Consider the following 17,612-nt stretch of genomic DNA (forward strand, 5'->3'; position numbering starts at 1 on the left):
GTATAGTCGTTTTTAGCATTGCTGACCTGTCTCTTGTCTTATGTTCCTGTATAAGTATGTGATTCTTGGCTTTTCCATTTGCCCACTTTCTTTTGTCACATGAGTTATAAGCTTCTTACAGATTTTCTTACACTTTGTAGGCTCTTAAATATTTGCAGACTTGATAGGATTTCATAAAAATGCAAAACATTAATGACAACAGATTTTGGATTGGAGAAAAGAAAAAGCTTTTAGTAACTTTATAGTGAATAAGTAAAGTAAATTCGGCAAGGCAAAAGTGTAGGCAGTAAAAAAACAAACCCAAAACAGAGCTTGTTTGCAATTGAGAGTATTAAAGTTGGAGTGTGTGGGAGGAAATGAAAGAAAGGGAAAAGAATGATGCATTTTAGTGGTCACAGCTATATCTGGCTTCAGACTATGCTAGACTTTTAATTGACAGTTTGGCATAACTTTAGGGAATATTTAATATTGCTATTTGTAATATTTTAAAATGAATGTTTGCTTACCAGATGTTTGGAATGTAATGACTAAAGGAAAATAATATTTTATATCTATACTGCCAGGTTAGAGAATGGATGAAAGTCTGGAATTTGAAAGTTCTTTTCTTAAAATATAAAAGTAACAGACTTATGCAACAGGCTAGGAAAGAAATCATTTAACAATGTGTAGATTCCAGATTACAAAGAGTTTTGTAAATTAACGAAGCTGTTTAGAATTTGCTAAGATATATGGAATTAGATTTTAAGAAAAAATGTCCTATAGTTAGATGTCACCTGTTTCTAAGTGGTATACACATAGATTCTTATTTTTAACCAACTTTGTAACCACTTGGCAAAATCTAATGAAATGAAATATTAAATTCAAAAGTGTCAAAAAAAGTCCAGTTGCCTGATGATTTTGTAACAGGAAATGTGCCATTTGTGCTCACCCAGCTCATGGCTTCTTGGTTTTTGGATCATTAATTGGTCATACTAGAGTGGCAGAAGAGTTTGAGACTTTTAGGAAGTATAAAGTATAGTAAATATTAAAGAGATTGTGATTTAAAAAGTGGCCACATCATGTATTAAACTAAAACTCTTCCCCTGCCCCCGCCAGTTTACTACAATTCTAAAACTGTAATATATGTAATGCTGAAAGCTAGGAAAATTGTGAAATATATCTAGATTGTTTGAAATGAGATCAGGGAGAGGTCAGAAGTTAACAGGCTGACCTCTGTGAATCTCAGTTTGTTAAAGACATCTAAAACCTGTGAGTGTGTGTTCAGAAGGTCCTGTGGTGTTTGCCTGAGCAGGATCACTGAAACCAGGTAGGAGGCTATTAAGTTCAGTCTCCCAGAGTATAATCTATCTGCCAAAATAGTAAAAATGTTGTGGCCAAATTTGATTTACGGAAATAATTGGAATCTTATTTTAAATGCCTTTGTTTTATAAGCATTTCTCTTTTTAAAGACCCTAAGTAAAACCCTCTCAGTCTGTCGTAGACCTTGCCTCAGCACTGGAGAAACGGTGGTGGTCACGCACGTGGCTGTTCAACACGAGGGTGCTGCAACGCAGGGGTCTTTTGTGATTGGAAAGATAACCCATTTTATATAGTCAAATTTTCAGTTTTAACTGTGTTTCATTAAGGTATTTGTGTTAGTGAAGTATAATTTATTTAACGATGACGTTCCTTATACAGTCTTAAGAATTAACTAAATTTATTGAAGTCACCTTAATTTTATCATCTATCATACATTGAGCACAAAGAAATGATGTTTCTCTATTTGAGCTATTTAATTTATAATACCAGACTTTATCTCCTGTGAGAAGGAAAACTCTCTCCTGCCCAGCTTCCTCCTACTTAAAATGGACATTCACTGAAGCTAGGACCACTTTTAACCCACGAATGTCTGATTCCATCCAATTTGGTGAATCTCTTTTTACTTAACAAAATTTTATGCTGGTCTCCTGCTTTGTAATGCAGAAAAATTGGAGAAGATTCTCCACAAGACCCTGTATCAGTAGTGCTCTATTCCTGTCAGTTTCTGTGGTGCAACCAAGGAGCCAGTTTTGTTACCTGCGTTAGGTGAGCGTTCCCCATCACCGGACTAACAACTGCTTGAGCCTTCCTGGAAGGAATCTCTACAGCACGCATATCTGAATGTTTCACTAATTTTAAAAATGAATCTCTATGATACACACATCCCATCTTGAAGTTGAAAATACATGATACAGCCTTTCTCGGCCTCCTGTCAGCCAGTTTCACCAAAGGTACTGAATGTGAAGAGTGTCAGAAGGCTCTGAGAAAGATTTTCTCCTTAATAAAAGGAAAGAGGTTGACGAAGGCAGGATACCATTCCTTTCCTACTCTGGGATGTTATTGTTAGAGCACATCATACTTGGACTCAAGATGGTTTCAGCAGCTCCGAGAGGATAGCAGTAGAATGTGAGAGCCTGGCATCAGGGCCAAACTTCATTTTATGTGAGAAACATAAAATCAGATTGTTTATATGATTTTCAGATTGGTATTCTGTTATTCATAGCCAAAAGCATCCTGATAGAACTTGCTTTCTCCTGTTTCGCCAAGCTGTAATATAGAAAAGTATCCAGTAGTTGATTTATTCATTCATTAAATTTTATTAAATGCTTATGAATCAAGATTTTAATGAAAACTGTCAAATGAAATCTAGTAGAGTGTATTAAACATTTTAGTTCTATGGCTAGATGTCACATAGACATCTGCGTGTTTTCAGGTACATAACAGATCTGTTCATCTTAGCAATTCTACTGGTCGGTGAAAAATAAGTTCTTGTAATTGTTGATTTTGTAGTTTCAGTTGCCGGAGTTGCTTAACTGAAATGAGTTTGATGCTTGTTTGTTTGTTTGTTTGTTTTTGCAGGGAGGGAAACCCATTGGGAACAAGAGTTCAGTTTAGTTAAATCGTGTGCCAGGCAATACACCAGGATTATACTTCTTTCTAGCATTACATTGAGAACTAAGTAATTTTTTTAGGATTGCATTGAGATCTAAGTAATTTAAATGAAGCTTTTGATTTGAATGTATTAGCTGACTTCTTAACAAATCTCAAGCCCTGAGCTGTATGGAAATTGACAGTTTCTTTGGCTGAGAGAAATGGCTCTGGGTTTTAAGGTTATCTGATCAATAACTTAACTGAAGTTAATAAAATTGGTTCCCTAAGTTGGACATCCCATTGATGGATACTGTCTCTAATACTTCAATCAGATTTACATTGCTTTAGGCTGCTAGGCATCCCACATGTGAATTATGAAGCATATTTTGACTCTAGGCCTTTCAGTACCTTCAGATCTATAAATTAAGGAATTCCTTTGCCTAACTTAATAAGTAGATTCTAAAAATTAAAAGAAATGCTTTTATAACAGATGATTTTAGGAGAAAGCAGTAAAAGAATTTGGAGGGAGCATTAGAGTTTTGTGTGTGCTTTGCATTTAGTGAAGAAGCACACATAAGTCGTACAGTGATCGGTTTGAGCCAACTTTGAAAAAGGTACTTTACAATGATAGTAAAAAAGAGAGGAGAGATGGACCCAATGTACCTTAGCTTGTTTTTTCATCTTCAGTAGATAACTCCAGTGCCTTCAGTTGTCCTTTCACTTGTGGCCACCTAACGTTACCTCTAAATTGTAATGGTATTTTAAAAGAGAAAGGCAACATTGCAATACTAGGAGTAAATGAATTAGCTGTTGTATTTATTATATGTCATTATTAGGGGAGTAAAAAGAAAAACCTATGTGATTTTTTCAAGAAAAATTTATTCCTTACTATAAATCTTATAGAAAATATTTTCCTTATGCTTAAAGTCAGATATTTCTGAGTGTTACATCATTGTGTAATGAATACCAGGCAGGGGCATATTATGTGGGTAAAATTTAAAAACGTTCTTTTACAATAAAAATAGTGACAAAACTGTATCTTAGGAATGTTGTTACTGATAACCTTCAAATATATAATCAAGTAAATGGTATAATAAGTGAATCTCAAGTAAGAATATTTAGGTGTCTTATTTTAGAATGCAAAGTGGCTGTTATTCATATATTTTTTAATCAAGCAGAAGTTCCCATCAACAGATGTTTTTAAATAGCTTTTTATGTGGAATAATTGTAAACTTATAGAAAATTTGCAAAGATAGTACGGAGAATTTACTCTTTTCCTCCCCAGCTTTTCCTCGTCTTAACCTCTTACATAGCTATAGGAGGTTTGTCAAAACAAGAGGTTAACTTAAGTCACTATGTCTCCAGTCTTCCTTCATTCTTTGGCAGTCTGCTCTTGTTTGGGTATTATTTAAGAATACTGGGTATTTTGTTGAATGTCCCTCAATTTGAGTTTGTATGTTTTCTCATGACTAGATGGAGGTTGCGGGTATTTGGGAAAAAGCACCACAGAGTTGAAGTGCCCTCATCTCATCAGGAAGGTTCTTGATATCAGCATGGCTCATCCCTAGTGATGCTAATGGTAATCATTTGGTTAAGGTGGTGGCAGCCAGGTTTTTCCCTACAAAGTTACTGTTTTCTCCTTTCTCTCTCTCTATTTTATTCACTAAGAACTACCCACACACAAGGGCTGGACAGAGTGAGAATTAAGCTTTATCTCCTGGAGTGGAGAGTATCTACATATTTTATTTGCAATTCTACAAAGAAGGTCTGTTCTTTCTTACTTATTCGGTCATTTAATTTTGCCAATATGAACTTATCAATATTTATTTTAGTCTTTAGGTTGTAATCCAGAACTATTTCGTTGCTGAAATTATTTGGCTATTGGGAGTTCTTGCAGATTGACTCCTGCGTCCTTTTTTTTCTTTTAACCATTTTCTGTTTTCTTTTGGTATAAATTCTTATATTTTCTCTGCCAGAACCCTAGGCTCAGCATTTCTCTAAGGAACCTCAGTTCCTTTTCTTAAAGAATGGCATTAGGTGGGCTTTGGGTCAAGATGGCGAAGTAGGTACACTGTGCTCACCTCTTCCCATGACCACATCTAAATTACAACTAAATTTTAGGACTACTGTCATTGAGAACCACCTAAAGACTAGTTTAACAGAAGTTCTCTAAGGATATAAGAAAGAATCCATGTCAAGATGGGTTGGCGGGGTGGAGATGTGGAATAGGCAGGTCCCACACCTATGGTGTGGCGATTAAGAATTGGGAGGGATAGCTTGGCTGTGGAGGGCCCCTCCTGAGGAGTGAGGGAGTCCCGCTCCACATCAGGTTCCTTCAACCTAGGGCTCCAGAGCCGAGAAGAAGAGTCCCCATAACATCTGGCTGTGAAAATCAGGGTTTGCGTCTGAGCGAGACAGAGGGCTGCTCGAGCCCTACGCACTCCTCTTAAGGGGCCATGTATGGACTCACTCACCCACAAACTCACTTGTTCTCCCAGCACAGGGGAAGCAGCTCAAAAAAATGCCAGGGAAATATGGGGGCGGGGAGTGGGGGGACTAAATTGATGCTACCTGATTTGAAACTATACTACAAAGCTATAGTAACGACAACAGCATGGTACTGGCATAAAAACAAACACATAGATCAATGGAACAGAATAGAGAGCCCAGAAATAAACCCATGCCTATATGGTGTTGGGAAAAATGGACAGATAAATGCAAAAAAAATGAAACGACCACTTTTTTACACCACATACAAGAATAAACTCAAATGGATTAAAGACTTAATTGTAAGATCCAAAACCATAAAACTCCTAGGAGAAAACATAGGCAGTAAACCCTTTCACATTGCTCTTAGCAGTATTCTTTTTGGCTATGTCTCCTTGGGCAAGGGAAACAAAAGAAAAATTAAACAAATGAGACTACATCAAACTAAAAAGTTTTTTTTCACAGCAAAGGAACCCATCAACTGAAAAGATAACCTACTGAATATGAGAAGATATTTGCCAATGATACGTCAATAAGGGATTAATATTAAAAAAAAAATACAAGGAACTCATACAACTTAACACCAATAAAACCCACAACTAATCCTATTAAAAAGTGGGCAGAGAACCTGAACTTTTCTCCTAAGGGAACATACAGATGGCCAATGAATATGAGAATGTGTTCAACATCACTAGTAATCAGGGAAATGTGAATTAAAACCACAATAAGCTATCACCTCACACTGTTCAGAATAGCTAGCATCAGCAAACAGCAAGTGGTATTGAGGATGTGGAGAAACAGAACCCTTGTGTACTGCTGGTGGTATTGTAAATTGGTGCAGCCGCCATGGTTAAGAGAATGGAGGTTCCTCAAAAAAATTAAAAACAACTGCCACTGCTGGGAATTTATCCAAAGCAATCCAAAACGCTAATTTGAAACGATGTCTACACCCCTCTGTTCTTTGCAGCATTATTTCAGTAGCCAAGATATGGAAGTAACCTAAGTGCCCATCGATAGACAATTAGATAAAGAAGCTGTGGTACATATACTCAGTGGAATGTTACTCAGCCATAAAAAACAATGAAATCTTGCCATTTTAGACAATGTGGATGGATGGATCTAGTGGGTATAATGCTAAGTAAAATAAGTCAGAGAGAGACAAATACCATATGATTTCACTTATATGTGGAATGTAAAATATAAAATAAATGGACAAAACAGAAACAAACTCAGAGAACAAATTGATAGTCACTAGATGGGAGGGAGTGATGGGTGAGAAAGATGAAGGGATTAAGAAGCACAAATTAGTAGTTGCAAAATAGTCATGTGATGTAAAGTACAACATAGGGAATATAATCAATAATATTGTAATAACTGTACAGTGTCAAATGGGTATTAGACTTACTGAGTGATCACTTTGCGAGTTATATAAATGTAATTACTATGCTGTATAACTGAAACTAATAAGATATATGTCCAGTGAAAATTTAAAAATTTAAAATGAAAATAAAAAGTTATGTTAATTAGTGTAATGTGAATTAAAGTTTTGGTATATTGAAACGAAAAACAAAAGCAATAAAAACGACACCATCTACTGCTAGCAAAAAACAAAACAAAACAAAAAACGGTATTTAAGCTAAGATCTGAGCACTGATTATGCTGCTTCACTATCCTATTACTGCTTGTACCATGAATGGAGTGGCTTCAACAACACACATTTACTATTGCACAGTTCTGGAGGTCAGAAGTCTTATGTGGGTCTCACTGGGCTAAAATCAAGCGAGGTCAGGACTGGTTTCTTTCTGTAGGCTCTATGTCGAATCTGTTTCTTTGACTTTTCCAGCTTCTTTTGGACACACATGCTCCTTGGCTCCTTTCCTCCATCTTCAAAATGAGCATGGACTAGTTGAGTCTGGCTCACTTTGCATCATTCTGACACTGAGTCTTTTCCTACCTCCCTCTTCCACTTTCAAGGACCCTTGTGATTACATTGGGCCCACCAGGCTAATGTAGGAAAATCTCCCTGTTTTAAATTCAGCTGATTAGCAACCTTAATTCTTCTTTGCTGTATAACATATTCACAGTTCTGGGAATTAAGATGTGGACATTTTTGTGGGGCTCATTCTGCTTACCGCATGCTGGTTGCTGTTGGCCCTCTCAAGCATAGAGCTACTGATGTACTTAGCTTAGGAATCACTTTTGCAATAGGAATAGATAGATAACAGTGCATCTAGAAAACAGATTAAATGGCAAATCTCATACAGTATGAAAGATTGGTTTGGTCCCACAATAGTGTGAACCCCCAAATTATAATCACAACCAAGAACTTCATCTTGCTAACCAAACTCCATCAACAAATGGATATTTCTTCAATGTCAAGCCAGACTTTCCACTGTCTGCAGGTAGATATGATATCTCTTTGTGGAGTTTAGTGAAACTTGCAGTGAGGGTGGTTTTATCTATTTTTCTCCATTCTGTGGTTTTTCAAGTTTGAAATTATATTTAGAATCAAGTTTGCTTTAGAATATTTGATTGCTTGCTCATATTTTATACTTTAATTTCGGTCTTGTATTTCAGCACAGGTACATTTACAACCTAATGATACAGACATACAGCAACAGGATTATTGCAGGAAAAAGTCATAAAATTAATTGCCGCCTCAGTGTTTTTAAAAGCCAGATCCTTCATGAAAGTTAATCATTTTAGAAGAGGGATGTAGAAAGCATTACATAATTTAAAATGTGTATTCAGAGAAGACAGAGTTTCCCTAACTTTGTGTAGCATTTTAGTACCCTGACAGAGGTTGAAATTCTGAGAAATACAACTACTTGTTCTGGATTTATTTGTATAAATTAGGTTATATACACTTAGTAAATATAGTATTTGATTATGATTGTGATGTGAGGGTATATAAAATTTGTACCTATTCATATTATCACTCTCTCCCATTTAAGAGAGGCCTGTGGGTAGTAGCATTTCCTTGGTTGCATACATAACCTCTAGATTCAGGATTGAAAATACATTGAAGAAAATAGTTTATCTGTTTCTTCCATATTACTTTTTGTTTCTGGTGTTACATTTATTGTCCTATAGTGGATGCCATAATGAATTAATGAATACCTGGACAACAGCAATAAATCAGGTTAATCTTTGAAGTTCAATTTTTAGAACACTAGTTGAGTAGTGCAGATATTTTTATGATTGGCTTAACTATATCCATCTATACTAAAATGAAAAAATAAAAATAGTGGAAATTATTTACTTTTTATTGAGAAAGAATGCATAGTTAAAAATACCCTCATGTAATTTTTTTCCCCAGCCACCTCTAAAACATGAGAAAAGAGAATTTAAGCCAAGGAAAACCAGGTTCTAAAATTATGGAATAGCTTTGAACAGTAAAGTATGCTCAGGATTACTCTTATTTGCTTTGAGAGGGCAGTGCTGATAACATAAGTGGGGTTCTGGAAAGAAGATAATGGTAGCGATACCATGCCAGCATCCACAGAGTCTATTTTTATAAACCTGCCAGACTTCCAGTCCTAGTCTGAGAAATTGAGGTGATAGAATGTCCTCCAACAGAAAAGTATGGAAAAGACAAGTTATATAGCCTAATTTCAAATGACATGATCAGTTGTACTTTCATTTATCAGCCCATAGATGTATGAAATAAGTGTCAGAAAAGTGTATATTTGAAGGTCTCAAGAATGTTAAGAAAAATCTGAGTATTGCTTTAAACATGAATAAAACATGCTTTGATGGCAGCGAAATGGGGGAAAACTCATAATGTACTCCTGTGATTTTTATGAAAGGGAGAAAAATGTTTTAAGCTAAAAGAAGTAAAAATTCCAAAGCATTAGTGATGTATAAATGGAAGGTGAGAAGGTAAGAAGGCACAGTGGAGAAGAATCATTTCTTCAGAGGAGAGGTTCAAGGGGCTGGCTGATACAGTCATTTCACTTCCCTTTCTGGGATTTCTAAACATATACAGAATATTAGAAAAGTTTTATGGCGCACCCCACAGGTCTCCTGCTGCTCCTTCCCCCAGGGGAGCAACAGATAATCTCACTTGGAATGGAGAAATACATTGTCTGTCAGTATTGTTCAGTGTAGGATATCCTTTACAAATATGAAGACAATGCAGAACATTTAAAGAAAATATAGCTTTAAAGAGAATCTAGTACTAGAAAATGGAAAGTCTAAACTCTGAAGAATAGATAATTCTCTGAGGAGAATTTAAACTTTTAAACTAATACCTTTAGAGAGATTCAAGTATATATTACAGAGAGGCTGTTTAGTACACTGGTTAAAAATATCAGCTTTGGAGCCAGACTGTCTGCATTTGAAACCTGGTTTTACCACTTCCTAGTTCTTTGAGTCTCAGTGTGCCTCAGTTTCCTCATCCATAAATAGATTGTCTTGAGAATTAATTAATAAAAATTCTTAGAACAGTACCAGGCACATAGTAACTTTAATAAATTTTTATTAAAATTATTATTTTTTGTATTTATTATAACATATTGTTGCTATTTGCCCGTAAAATTTGGCCGCTGTTAAAAAGAACCGATTATTAATCTTGGAATCAATTTGTAGACCAGACACAGCTGAAGATCAAATTATTGTGTTGGATGATCACGCCAAGAGATTTTCCTTGAACACAATATCAAATGAAAGGAGATTAAAAAGTATGAGAGGACAGATCCAGAATTTTTATAATTAAACATATTGGGGCAACACTAGTTAATAAAATTATCTGGGTTTCAAGTATACAGTTCTATAGTACATCATCTGTATATTGCATTGTGTGTTCACTGCCTAAAGTCTAATCTCCTTTCATCACAATATATTTGACCCCCTAGATTTAGAAGTTTTAGCTTCTAACAGAAGTTCCAGAAAGGAAGGTTGAGAATGAAGAGGAGAAAAAATAGATTTTCTTAAATAATGGAAGGAATATTCTCACTGTTAAAGAAAGACTTATGTTGGAAAAGTATACCAACTGCTTAAAAGAATTAAATAAAAAGTTCCATACATAGACTCATACTGGTGAAACTTCATAAAACCAAGGTTAAAGTCATTAATGCTTCTAGAGGAAAGAAAATTAGGTTATCTACACAAATCAGATTGATGTCAGACTTATTAGCCATATTAGATGACAGGAGACAGTGGAAAAATAGCTTTGAAATTCTGAGGGGAAATGATTTGGCATTTTGAATTCTATTTTTAGCCAAACTAGCCTCCAGTGTTGAGAACAAATACATTTCAGGAATGCGGACTCAAACAGTTTTTTGAAAGAAATTCCTTCAGGAGGACTAATAGGAAGACATAGGTGCAGGAAACAATGGTGAGCAAAGACCTCAACAAACTTAGAGTCAAGGCTAAATTAAAAATGCTTCTGTGGTGCATAAGGAATGTGTTATAATAGTGATGGCAATTTGGAGGAACTATTGGATAGTTCTACCAATTTTGGAAGAGAGACAACATACTTTTTTGTTTGAGGAGGATTATTTATTGTTTGACTCAATGTTGATAGAATTATGTAAGTTTAAATGTCAAAAATGGAAAAGTGAAAAAATTTGAGGATGGCCATTAAAAAAATAAGGTGTATACAATTGCCAAACCACCACTGCAGTAGGGGGCAGCAAACTGTTTCTGTAAAGGACTAGGTACTAAATATTTGAGGCTTAGCAGGCACTACCGACTCTTTTCCACCTATTCCACTCTGCTGTTGCAGCACCAAAGCAGCCATAGACAATGTGCATAAACAAACAGATGTGGCTGAGTCCCAGTCAGACTTTGTTTATGAACACTGAAATTGGAATTTCCTTTTATTTTCATGTCTTATAAAAGTCTTCTATGGGCCATACACTGGTAGATAGCGGGCTTGGTTTGGTCTGTAGTTCACTGGCCTCTGCATTGCAGAACAAAGGAAGAGGGCAAAGAAAACTTAATTTTAAGGAAAGATAGGAAAAGGAAAAAAAGTTGAGAAAAGTGGGCAAGAAACCACAAAGAGGTATAACAAACAGGAAACATAAGTCAGGAAAAGAAAAAAAAAAAACAAGTTTCCCTAATAAATGTGAATGGAATAAACTTTTCCAATAAAGACAGATTCTCAGATTTGGGTATATCTTAAATGATTATAGGGTTCTAGATCATGATATATCTATATTATAGAACAATACTATTTAAAAAGTGGGATTCATACAACAGTGCCAGTTTTCAAACTGTTATTGGTCTACTAAAAGTGCATAACTAGAGTAGTCAGAAACTTTTTTAGTATTGTGACATTGTCATAACTTCCAAGTATGTGGTTATCTTTCTAGTAATTTATTAATTACAAAACTATTACTGTCTGGTAATTACAAAACTATTACTGTCTAGTAATTACAAAACTATCAGTCAATAATGGTTTGGAAATTAAAAACAGTAGACTGGTTCGACAAGCACTATTAGAGGATATAGTGCAGGTATTAAAAAAAATGAAGTAGATCCAAATATATGGACATGTTAAAAAAAAGAAAGAGAACAGTATAAATGTGTGGTTTAATGAGTGTGTATGTGTATTTTTTTAAAAAAACATATGTAATGAATTTTTAAAATATAGAACATTTCACATCAAATCGTTAACCATAATTATTTAAAAAAATGTAATTGGTAGGATAGGGTTGAAGGACATGATAATAAAGGAGTATTTTCATGTTTTAGTCTACATACTTTAAAGTATATAGTTTGCGTATATAGTGTATTGTTTGACTTTTATTTTTACAGCAATATGTTTTATTGTGTAATGTAATACTTCATTATTTAAATTAATGGTTTCGATCTTTTTGGTAAATGGTACTTGTCAATTGAATATCCAAATAAAAAATAAGAATCTTTAACCTCTACCTCACATCGTATACAAAAATTTGAGATGAATCATAAACCAAATTGTGAAAGTAAAAACAATAAAGCTTCTAGAACAATACATGGAATAATGTCTTGACTTTGAAGTAGGCAAAATCACAAAAAGCACCAAGCACAATGGAAAAGATTTATAAATTAAGCTTCATTAATACTACATATTAGGTTCATACCAAGATGCTATTATGGGAGAGAACATGCAAGCCACAGACTGAAGATATTTGGTATATATGTGAAACCTAGAATTATGTATATCTTTTTGTGTGTGTGTTTGATAAAGAACTTTGTATCCCACAATAAGAAAAAGACAATCTCATTTAAAAAAAACGGGCAAAAAGTTTGAAGAGGTACTTCATAAAGAAGATATCCAGATGGACAATTTGTACATGAAAAGATTCTCAACATCATTAATCATAGGGAAATGCAAATTAAAAGTACTATGCCTGGATTACAATGGATAAAATTGAAAGGACTCATATAAGACCTAGTGTTGGTGAGGCTATAGGTAGAGCAATTAGAACTCTCATGCGTTGCTTGTGGGGTTGTCAATTGGTACAATAGCATTGAAAAACATGTCTCCTGGACATACAGAAATCCTATTATGCAGCAGATCCACTCCTGAATATTCACTCAAAAGAATTGAGCACTTATGTTCAACGAAAGACCAATACAAGAATATCCATATTAACTTTATTCTTAATGGCCAAGAAATCTGTCAGGAGAATAAGTTGTATTATATTCATATAATTGACTACTGCATAGCAATGCAAAGAAGTAAATACTGCCACATGTAACAATAGGGATGAATCTTATTGACACAATATTGAGCAAAAGAAGCCAAAGACAAAAGAATACCTACTGAGTGATTTCATTTATCTGATTTATGGCTAAAGAAGTCAGAATAATGGTTTTCTTTGGTGGGGGGTATTGGCTGACAGGGGAGCCCAGCAGCATTCTGGTGCTGGAAATGCTCCGTACAGTAATCTGGATGGTGGCCACACAGATATATGTAACAATTTATTAAGCTTTACACCTACACACTTAGTGTCTGCATAGTTTACTGTTAATACCTCGATAAAAATGTAAAAAAAAAAAAACCTAACTCATTCTTTATCCTCTGATTTGAAATTCTGTCATTATATACAAAATCTGTAACACATTTAAAGGCCTTTCTCTAAGTCTTGCATTCTTTTTCATTTGTCAAAACAGATATACTGTTCTGATTTAATTATTGCTGCTTCATAATATATACTTAATGAATATGTTTAATGGTATGAATCTTTCCTACTATTCCAAAATTATCTTAGATAGTCTCACCTCTTATTACAGATAATCTTTGGAATCAAATAGTCAAATTCTCACACACCCTCATGCTACTGGAATTTTTATTGAAATTACATGGAACTAATAATAAATTTGGAGATCACTGGCATGTGGGTTGAGTTCGGAAGCATTGTATGTCTCACTCACCATTTTCTCCCAGTTGTGTAGTTGTCTTCCTGTGGTGTCTGCAGGATTTTTTGTTTGTTTGTTTACATTTTTGTTTTGCTATTGTAGATGGGAACTTTGTTATATTTTTGTTACTTGACATAATATTCTTGATATAATTATAGTAATGGAACTTTTTAATCACCAAATAGCTATTATTTATTGAATACTCTGTACTAAATAATCTTATTTACTTCTTCTAATAGCCCCTATCTGGTAAATACTGTTACAATATTATGTTCATTTTTACATTTGGGGTCAATGAGGGACAAGGGCTAAAGGCTTAACAGCTGATTTTTGGTGGAGCTATGATTCTTTCCCAGGCAATCTCACTCACTGTTGGCCTAGGTTTCTTTGCGTGAATGGGGAGTGATGTGTGGGAGGGTCAAGTGCGGTATCGAGTCCAATACTGATGGATATGAATGACAGTACAGTGAGTGAATAGTAATTGGATACATACCAGCAAGACTTACACTAAAGTGGATTTTTTGGTATGTGTGTATTTATATTTGTAGAATACAGTATTCTAGTTTGGACCTGTTCAAACCAAGTAAAGTTCTATAGTTTCTTAAATCATTAAAAATGATTTAATTATGATTTTCTATATTCTCAGAGTACTGCTGTATTTACCAGATGATGATAGTTGTCATTTTAGTTTTGTTCTTTGTTTGCAAGCATTACCGCTCATCCCCTCCAGTTGAAATAGTGAAAGAATATTGTAAAGATGCACATGGCAGTAAGGGAGAGGGACGCTCGGGGATAACCAGGAGGTGGATCCACAGACTGGCCAGCACTTGTGGAGATTAAAACTGCATTATCCTGTATCAAAATAAGGTTTAGGCACCTCAGCAGCTAGAGTTTCAGTTGTTCACTACAGTATGCTATCTTTATCTTGCTTCAGCTGCTGCTGTCTCTATTAGCTGCTTTTTTTTGTCCATCCATTTGCATTTATATTACCAACTTGTATTCTCCATGGTCCCAGGTCAAATTTCTGAGAACATTTGATTGGCCAGAATAGTTACTGTGTTTGGGCTTAGAGTTTCATGCTTCACAGACTACTGAAATGACTTTAGACTGGCTGCCTTAAGTCAGGTATTTACCACAGCATTTCTAGTCATTTCTGGGCAGAGAGCAATGGCCAGTTGGATAAAACATGGCTTGTTTAGGGCTACTTCTTAGGTTACAAGGTTGATTTACCCTGGAGAAAGGGATGTGATCACAGTGTATACTCTGATTAATGTGTTTAATAGCCATTGCACATTTTCCCTTTTAAATAAAACCTAAAGAAGTGGCTAGCCTTGAAAATAGTTGAATTTAGAGACTGAGTAGTACAGAAAAGGGAATATTAAAGTGTGCTTGTGTACGTGACTTGAGAATAACCCTTTGCTTACTGCATTAAGCCTGACAACACATAGTTGCATATCTCTTGTAGGTAGCTTTGTTAAAATGTCCAGTCAGTTAGGATTGTTAAAACTTTGGATGAGTTACTGATAAATATTAGAGAAGTTTTTTTCCCCTTGATATTTTAATAGCTAGTTTGGCTTGAAAAGAGGTTTTTGAGAATTTTGCAAACCCCAGCCAGATTTTAGCAAACTCTTAAGAATATTCTCTAGTATATGTGTTATTTAACCCAAAATTGGTGCTGACTTTTAGGTATATCATGAGATGCTCGATATGATAGTAAATTATTTGTAGTAAAACAAAAAAACTGAAATATATTCAATAATATATGGATATTGGCAATAAAATTGTATGTAAATACTTGTTAAATTGATCCTAGGTTGGGCCATGCAGGCTGCTGCCTATATCTTCATTCATAGGAAATGGAAGGATGACAAGAGCCATTTTGAAGACATGATTGATTATTTTTGTGATATCCGTGAACCACTTCAACTCCTCATATTCCCAGAAGGGACTGATCTCACAGGTAAGGTAGCCTGGGTTTGGATCACAGAATTTTAAAACATAAAGGAGCTTAGAAGTCATATAGTCTTAACTTAGTTCTCAAAATAAAGTAACTGAACAAGATTAATATCCCACCCCTAAAGTCACTTAGTTAATTAGTAGCACGTTAGGACCCAACACTCCTGGTGTCCAGCCCATAGAATTTGTGATGGGCAACCCCAAGAGATCATTATTATTTATACTTGCCATCCTAGAGCTTTATATTTTGAGTCTCAGTATATTTTGAGTCTCAGTATATATTTTAAATATCAGCACAAAAACTCTGAATAGCCAAAGCGATCTTGAGAAAGAAGAATAAAGCCTGGTTGTAAAATCCCCTTGTTCTTTATATTCTCTGTCTTCTTCCAAGATACATATTTACCTCTTAGATCCTTTTTTTCTCAACTTCTTTTCTATAAGAAAAGGATCTGATAGTAATCAATTTTATTTATTGTTGATTTAAATTAATATGTTGCCTTTCTCCTGGTATTTTAAAGCCTTATCCCTATTATAAGCTGGAGGGGACACAGGAAGACATATTTGGGACTTTCAACCTTCCCAGATATCAGACTACATAGGCCAAGAATGCCAGTGGATCTCAAGGAATTCTTTAAAAGATTAAAAACAAAATACAGTCTTTCATCCTTACTAAATCAGTGGTTTTCACATTTTTTTAACCATAGGTAATTTTTGTTGAGGAAGCCTTCTTTTGCAGTTTAGGGTTTAAGACAGACTGAAGTGCTGCTCTGGTTGGACATTGGTGAGGGTGGGAAGTGGGTAGCTTGGCCAGGAAGCAGTTCTACAGAATTCTATGACCCAAAAGAGCAACATTTTAAAACTTTTAATACTCTGGTTACTTCAAGAAAGATACAGAAGACTTTGAGAAGGATCCAGTGGTTGAAGGTCTGCTGTAAAAGGGAAGACAGACTTAAGCAGGATAGAACTGAAATCTAAAAATCACAAATAGTATGGAGAGATAGAACATGAACTTATTTTCCAAATCCAATACCAGAACATGGCAACTAGGAGCCACTGAGAGGGGCAGCCTTTAGAGCTTAGAAAGTAGAACATGCAGATGAACATACCGATGCACTCTCCAGTCATAGTACCTTATGGAACCAGTACCCCAAAAGAGTTCAGAGAAAAATACAAATTCTAGAACTATTTAAATAAGTGGATGGGTGACTAAGCCATAATATGACAATAAAAGAAATTAAGGTATTTTGGGGAACATTTACCAGTGATAGCAAGTAAGAGATCTTTGACTCATCTATTGCAGATGGAACTCAACTAAATGAACCATGGCAACTTTTGTATACTAGTCCTATATACTAAAATATATGCTTACTGTATAGTATATGTTTGATTTTTATAGATAACATTCTAAAAGTCGTTAGGTCACTTAGGATAATTTGGCTGCATATTATTAAACTTGAAAATATATTGTAAGTTTTAAGTTGATTGATTTCTAAACTATCATTGAGAAATAATGGACAGCCATATTTAAATTTTATAATAATTAGAATGAATACTTAGAGTATTAAAATATCAGCTATATTAGAGTGTCAGTTACTGAAACGATTTATGTTTTTGAATGCCAAAATGTGCACTAAAGAATGGCAACTATGGAAGTTATTTACTAATTAAAAGCTAATGGAGTGAAAGCTTACAGGTGGCTGCTATTTTGGCGCATTAGTGTTAAAGTGTTCATACGTTAGACCTTCAGAGCCTACACTATATGTATTTAAAACTTATTTCAGCTTGTATTTTTTCTCAAGTGTCTTTTTTAGGTGATGAACTTAACCTGTAGTTGCATATTTTCAAGATCCAGAGTACTCACCATTATATGATGTCGTTGCATTTTTTTTAGAAGTTAAAATGGTATATACATTTTTAAAGCCAACTTG

The 17,612-nt window shown here is 34.7% G+C and overlaps 1 protein-coding gene across 9 annotated transcripts in view; it reads left to right on the forward strand.

The window, feature by feature from the left end:
* LOC105299139 (lysocardiolipin acyltransferase 1) overlaps window positions 1-17,612 on the forward strand; it is a 166,657-nt gene that overhangs the window by 71,463 nt on the left and 77,582 nt on the right. For 8 of the 9 annotated variants that reach the window (XR_002782894.1, XR_002782893.1, XR_002782892.1 and 5 more), the window contains one exon: window positions 15,542-15,688. The exons of the other annotated variant lie outside the window; for it this stretch is intronic. Coding sequence is in view for 3 of the 8 variants with exons in the window: in XM_023536937.1 (XP_023392705.1) it covers window positions 15,542-15,688 (147 nt within the window). In the remaining 5 variants the exon portion in view is untranslated. The remainder of the gene's footprint in view (window positions 1-15,541; window positions 15,689-17,612) is intronic. 9 annotated transcript variants of the gene reach the window in all.

The sequence above is a fragment of the Pteropus vampyrus genome, unplaced genomic scaffold (assembly GCF_000151845.1).
Source record: "Pteropus vampyrus isolate Shadow unplaced genomic scaffold, Pvam_2.0 Scaffold173, whole genome shotgun sequence".
Taxonomy (NCBI): Eukaryota; Metazoa; Chordata; class Mammalia; order Chiroptera; family Pteropodidae; genus Pteropus; species Pteropus vampyrus.